The following is a 7,525-nucleotide window of genomic DNA, read 5'->3' on the forward strand; positions in this document are numbered from 1 at the left end:
ATGCCTTTCCTAACACCAACCACTCAGCAGTGAGGACTTTGTGCTTTTTTGAAAATTTGCACTTAATCTTAAAATTTCTAAATCTGTGACAGCAACTAAAAAGATCTCTATCTCTTTCTTTTTTCACTTTTCTCATGGTAAACTTTCCCCCTCTCTATGCATTTTTAACATACTCTCTCCTACTCTTTATAAAAGTATATTGTTCACAATGAGTGTGTGTGTTTGTCAGTGTGCATGCATGCATGTCTGCAAAGAATTTCATTAGAGCGATAGAATGTTTTTAAAAAGGTATGTAAATGATAATTTATTTTAATAGCATACTTTTCTGTTATTAAATGTTTTTCCTTACCACACACACACACACACACACAACCACACACACTTGATGTTGGATGGAGAAATTGAAAAATTAAATTATTTAAAAATTAAATTGCAATGGACCACTCCATCATCATTCCAAAAGATGTGTTTATGGGGAGAAAAATATTGAAAAACATTATCACAGAGTGACAAAGAAATGAGTAATGGAGCAGGTGGTCGTGGGATGTGCTAGAAACAACAGCTAAATCCCCCTTAAATCAAACAACTTTTCGTTTGAAAACTATTCAGAAATTGTAAACACAAACAAATTGCAAATTCAGACTGTCTGTATTTTGAAAATATGATTTCAAAATAAATTTGGAAAAAGCCAAAATTTTAGGATTTATGGAGGGGTGGAATTAATGAAAATATTAAAAAGGCTTTCGTTATTGCTTTTAAATTAAGTTTCATTTTCTGTTTGAAAATGAAGGAAGTGGGGATTGTGATTTGATTGCCATTTCCAAAATTTTTTCTTTTTTTTAAACCTTCAAGTTTTCTCCCATTGTTTTTAAGTGCATATCTATCTATGTAAATATGTGTATATATGTGTAGCTCTACATATATATATACACACACATACACATATGTATATATGCGTTTATGTGTGTGTGTGTGTGCCATTAAAAAAAAACAATTACATTTTCGCAACATATATAATTACATTTGTCCATATGTTTAATCAAATTGCCTTTAATATGGCCTTATTAGATTACAGTTAATGCAATGTGGCCTTCACACTTACAAAATAATAATAATAATAATAATAATAATTTCTCAACACTAGTGTAGACCAGCAAATGTGACCAGCTTTGGTATGTTGTTTCCTTCATTGTCTTACATGTCTGTTGTTTTCATTGTTTAATTGTTTAGCCCCAGGTCAACACTGGTCAAGCAAATCTATGATGAATCATTCTGTCTTCTTCCTACATACAAGGAACCCAAGACCCATGTTGTCTAAATTGTATTTTTTTTTAAAGACAATAGGATGTGATTCCAGAGAAATTTGGTTGCTATTTCTAGCAGGGTATTAGTGTGTGGTGGTACAATGAAGGTAAAAAAGCTGTTTTTAGTCGGAGCATGATAGTTGCTGTTCTTCTTGGCAGTGTTGATTTTAATCCCAACAAAGTAAAACAAGATACAGTAATGTGAGTTTTATTTTTCAGTTCACTTTTGTATGGTGAGCTGAAATTTATGTGTGTGTGTGTGTGTGTGTGTGCTGATATTTTGTTTAGACATAGTGATACTAATAACCTGCTGTTTGCATTTTATGGTAGAAACAGCTGTGAGCTAATGAAGTTCATTCCATAATTCTTTATTCCCTTCTCATTTATTTTATTTCAACTATATATATAAATGATGTAGCGCTCATGCCACTACATCATTTGTACATTGTAGAGCCTCTACCACCAGCATTGCCTAAACAACCTTAACATTAGATTCAGAATTCATCAAAGGCCGAGGCCACATGCCCATACACCCTCAACACAATTCAGGCTCACAATGCATAAATTTACTGCAACAATTTCTTTTCTTCAACAGGCCCTACTCTATTTAACATTATCCCAAAACAAATCAAAGAAGAAAAAGATCCCATTGTCTTCAAGGGATACCAGATGAGCCACCTATACCTGGATACATCTCAGTCATCAACTCCCTGCTTGAATAGGCCATAATGCCACAAAATTTTACTTTAAAATGACTTGATAGATTCTATCAGGTGGTGCTGTTAAGTTAGACTTGCCCTGGGCCAACCTCTGGCTGAAACATATCTAAGTTATGTAAGTTGTACACACACATACACACACACGCACGCGTGCACGTGGTAGGCTGCTTTCAGTTTCCATCTACTAAATCCATTTACAAGGTTAGATGTTTCGATTGTCTTGTTTACAATTTAATTCTCAATTCATACTGGAAGTCGATACCAATCCATTCAATTATATTGTAGTAATACAACGAATTATATTACCGTTCCTAACAGATCAAATTTTTTAAATAGATTTTGTAGCTTGTTGATTTGATATGACTAATGGGTCACCTGTTAATTTGCGTTAAAACGGCTTCATTGCAGTGTAACCTAAACATAATTGTGTGACACCATCCGCATGATGAATAGTTGACAAGTGGATAGCAGGACCAACCGGTTGGCAGGTGGGGGAAAGAAAAACAGAAAAGGAAAAAAAAATTAGTTGATAAATATATTTGATATTTTTTTTTTGCGAAACGATGGGAGATAACTCTGGCCTTAGGTATCTTGCTGTGGTAGAAGTAAATGAATCTGTAAACGTGCAGAAATATCTATTTGCTGGCATAGAAAATTGAATTGTCTCCCGTTACAGCATTTAGTACTGCCATATCGAAAAGACTCGACTAATTGTAACTGAAGACAGCAAGGATGCCTATGCGTGGAGTTTCAACATGCTAAAAATAGAAACTAGGTTCCTTCAAAACAAAAAATTTCAACAAAAGAGAAACACAATGAACAGTGTAATTCTAGATATACTATACAAGAAGAGGCTAAATTGTCTTTGATCATAGGTCACTCAATTAGGTTAAACAACCAATTGTAGCACTCCACTAATTACACTTCCTATGCTCTGTCTTCTTCCACAGACCGTCGTTGTGTGGTAAGAAGTTTGCTTCCCAACCTCATGGTCCTGAGTTCATTCCCACTGCGTGGCACCTTGGACAAATGTCTTCTACTATAGCCTTGGGCCAACAAAAGATTTGTGAGTGAATTTGGTAGACAAACTGAAAGAAATCCTTCGTGTGTATGTGTGTGTGATCATCATCATCATCATTTAATGTCTGCCTTCCATGCTGGCATAGGTGGGACAGTTTCACAAGAGCCGGCCAGGCAGAAGCCTGCACCAGACCTCTGTGACTGTTTTTACAGCTGGATGCCCTTCCAAACACCAACCACTTTACAATCTGGACTGGGTGCTTTTAAGTGGCACCTGCACTGACAGGATCACCAAGTACTTGCAAAACAAAAGAAACAAAAAATTTCAAGTTGGGAGGAGGTGATGGTGGAGGCATTGAAGGAGGTGATCTTGTGTTGAATGATGAAATGGTCATGTGTGTGTATATTTATGTGTGCATCTTTGTGTCTGTGTTTGTCCCCCATCTTCGTTTGACAATCAGTGTTGGTATGTTTACATTCCGGCAACTTAATGGTTCGACAAAAGAGACCAAGAGAGTAAGGACTAGGCTTACAAAGAATAAATCCTGGGCTTCATTTTTTCAACTAAAAAAAAATCCTTTAAGGTGATGTTGCAGCATGGCTGCAGTCAAATGACTGGAACAAGTAAAAGGAATATATATATATATATGAAGTGGGTGTGTGGCTTGCTTACCAACCACATAGTTCCGGGTTCATTCCCACTGTGTGGCACCTTGGGCAAGTGTCTTCTACTATAGCTTTGGGCCGACCAAAGCCTTGTGAGTGGATTTGGTAGACAGAAACTGAAAGAAGCCTGTCATATATATGTATGTGTGTGTATATGTTTGTGTGTCTGTGTTTCTCCCCCCAACATTGCTTGACAACCGATGGTGGTGTGTTTATGTCCCTGTAACTTAGCAATTCGGCAAAAGAGACTGATAGAATAAGTACTAGGCTTACAAAGTATAAGTCCTGGGGTCAATTTGCTTGACTAAAGGCGGTGCTCCAGCATGGCTGCAGTCAAATGACTGAAACAAGTAAAAGAGAGTAAAAGATATATATGTATAATAGTGGGATAGGCCAGTTTATGGGGTTACCCCAGGTTCTTGCCTTACAGTGTATCTTCAGACCCCCAGACACTGAGACATCTTTAAAATATGAAGAGGGTAAAGCCTCATTTTTTAAGGGTAAAATCCTAGGTGATTATCTCCCTTCGCCATTGTCCATCAATCTTCGGCAACAACAGCAGAACTGGCAGTGGTGATAGCACTAGCACTACCACATCGTCCACCAGCACCAGCAGCCCTGACTCCATCAACAATAACAGCAACACCGGTGGCAGTGCCAGCAGCAGCAGTGACAACAGCAACGATGACTGCCCCATAGGCAACACCTGCAGGGACGATAATATAACTGGTACCAACACCAACAGCAGCAGCGACAACACCACAAGCAGCATCAGTGGCAATGGTAGCTGCAACAGCACCAACAACAGCAGCAGGCACAAAGACAGTAGCAAGAGGTGCAGTGGCAACGGTAGCAGCAACAACAGCAGCACCTACAACAGCAACAAGCACAACAACATCATGCACCCACGAAAGTATGTGGAGTGCACTGGGAACTCTCTCAAACAGCATATTTCCAATCATCTATCCACCTTCAGAGCCTCAGAAAAGAATGTAACATCGCTGGCCAGCCATATCTGGTAATTATGAGATTAAGAGATTGCATGAAAAATACTCGAGAACCCAGGCCCCTACATCAATGGGACTAAATGATGCACATTATGCATTACCAAACGCTTGAGGATCCTTAAAGACTCGCTTGTACCAGGATGCATCCTGAACTCTTGGATGGAGATTTTCAGACCATGCTTGCATTTTAAAATATTCCTGTTGGCCTCTTGGAATCCACATGGCGGCACTACAGCCAGAAACCAATAGCAAAGGCTGAAGTAAGACAATCATTTACTTCTGTGGTGCTTTAGTGACCACAAGATGGCAGCATGGCCAAAGATCAATGGACAATGGCGAAGGGAGATAATCACCTAGGATTTTACCCTTAGAAACGAGGCTTTACCCCCTCTGTATTTTAAAGAGGTCTCAGGCCAGCAGTGTTTGGGGTCTGAAGATACACCATAAGGCTAAATCCTTTATGAGCGAAACCCAGGGTAACCCCATAAACCGACCTACCCCACTATAGTATTAACTGCTCTACATCTTAGAGTGTGCTTCTCCTCCAGGTTTATGTATTTTTACAAATTATCCTATATATATATACATATTACTACTTGTGTTTAAAACAAAAATATAATTTTCTTACCTAATCATAAGGCCTCAATTTTATAGATTAGTGAAAAATTAAGACAGCTTGATGTATATACCTTTCTAAGAAGTATCATTGATATAAGAAATGTAAATATAACTTGTGACTCTGTAATGAAGAATTTACATTTACATAGTTCTGTTTTCACTTTCACTGCACAACTCCTATCAAATGTTTTCCACCATGCCCTTAAGTTGATCCAAGTCCTCTGAGTGGAACTGAGTACACAAAAATTGCAGTGAATCCTGTTGGACTATACCTGATCTAAAACTAATCCATTTTGCAGTTTAATACCAACACCTGGGTTTTGGCTATTGTTTAGTTTCAGGTCAGCCTTGATTAAGGAACCCTATGATCAAAGGCATTTCAACCATGGCTATTCATTATATTTTTATATCAGGGACTTCATTGAACTTCTTTTTATAAATTATAGGATATGGTTATTAAGGAGGTTTGGTTGTTATTTTTAGCAGAATCCACATTATTCAAACATTCAGACTTTGTCCCCTTTCTGAAATAATATAATATGCTATTTCCTACTGCAGCAGTTCTTCCTCCTGTTTCTCCCTCCTGTGTTGGAGGTCATGCAGAAACTTTTTTTATTAGTTATGTATCTCTTTTCAGATTATGAATAAAAGAATTGAAGAAGAGTCCAAGAAAAAAGATATAAAGACAATTATGGAACTAGATCAGAAAGTAATGGACCAGCAAGTTACTCTGGAAAAAGCTGGTGTTCCAGGCTTCTATGTAACCAACAATCCTGCTGAAATTCGCCTACAAATCTACCTCTTAGAATTTATTGTGAGACTTCGAAACACTGAGTTACCAACATGAATGTTAGATTGCTAGAACATTAATTAAGGAATAAAATTTACTTGGTAGAAGTGCTAAATAAGAGGAAATAATTATTCAGTAGAAAGAATCATCTAATCTCAAATTTATTTTGCCAAACTCTGCAACTGGAAAAATGTATTCTCATCATTTCTTGGTTTTCTACCAAGGCTTATTTAAAAAATACTTTCAAAACTGGATGCTGTAACAACTTCCACGTGTTTACTATTTGATATTTTTCTTTAACTTCAAATAGTAGCTCAAAACAATGTTTGGTTAGATTTATCATTAGAAAATTCTTGTTCACTAAATTTTTGTTTTTTTTTCAAATTTCATCATCATATCATTAAAACACATTAAAAACATATTTTCATTTAAAATTATTTATCTGTATTTTTTGAAAATCACATGGCACTTGTCTAGAAGCTAACTTCTAGAGTAAAGTAACTTCCCTTGCTTTTTCTAGATTTTGTGACAGTGCATGAGTCCAACAATACAAGCAAATGAAATACTCTTTATTATTGAAATGTCCCTTTTCTTAGAACAGTGAACTGCTGTGTTATGTTTATAGCTAGGTGGACTTGTTCATTAAGAGACACTTGATATTCAGTTTTGAATTGATTTTTTTATTTATCTTATCTACTGCAGCCTTCCTATATATCATCATTTAATGTTCTCCTTCCATGTTGGTATGGGCTGAGTGGTTTGATAAGAGCTGGCGAGTCAGAAGACTGCACCAATATATTGTTTGCTTTGACATGGTTTCTGTGGCTGGATGCCCTTCCTAATGCTAACCACTTTAGTGTATTTCTTGCTTGTTATGTGATATTTACTAAGTAATTTGCAAGACAAGACCCCCTCAACTGAGGTGAGAGTAGTATCGAAGGTGGAGACTTTGTGCCAGATGATGAGAGATTTGAGTATCAATGGAGTATGTATGGTTCGACCAAACCATCAGATGCTGTTATATTCCACTGGTCACTATGCATTTCCCATTCTGTCTTGATTGCACCATTCTTTTCCATCTTGACCCAAACTGACTAAATTGTTTTCCCATCGCCATGGAGGTCTTCTAAAAGGCCTTTTCTGATCTCTTGAATACCACTAGGCAATTGCACAGGGCTACCTGTTGTCTGTGAATCTTGCAACATGTCCAGCCCAGTGGAACCTGCGTTTTTGGTACTCTGCGATCACATTGTTCACTCTTCTCTGTTCTCAAATTATCTTGTTTCGAATGCGCTTTCTTAATTATGTTCCTAGCATGGATCTTTCCATAGCCCTTTGCATCATAGCCAATCGATATTTTGTCTCCTTTGTAGTAGACCACATCTCACTAGCACATAAGAA

The 7,525-nt window shown here is 37.2% G+C and overlaps 1 protein-coding gene across 3 annotated transcripts in view; it reads left to right on the forward strand.

Annotated features, from left to right (window-relative positions):
• Positions 1-6,535, forward strand: part of LOC115219043 (protein DGCR6) — a 40,575-nt gene extending 34,040 nt beyond the window's left edge. For all 3 annotated transcript variants that reach the window (XM_036502302.1, XM_036502306.1, XM_036502300.1), the window contains 2 exons: positions 5,972-6,181; positions 6,239-6,535. In XM_036502302.1, the coding sequence (XP_036358195.1) occupies positions 5,972-6,181 (210 nt within the window). In that variant the 3' untranslated portion in view covers positions 6,239-6,535. The remainder of the gene's footprint in view (positions 1-5,971; positions 6,182-6,238) is intronic.
• The last annotated feature ends 990 nt before the right edge of the window (positions 6,536-7,525 follow it).

The sequence above is a fragment of the Octopus sinensis genome, linkage group LG1 (genome assembly GCF_006345805.1).
Source record: "Octopus sinensis linkage group LG1, ASM634580v1, whole genome shotgun sequence".
NCBI classification, from domain to species: Eukaryota; Metazoa; Mollusca; class Cephalopoda; order Octopoda; family Octopodidae; genus Octopus; species Octopus sinensis.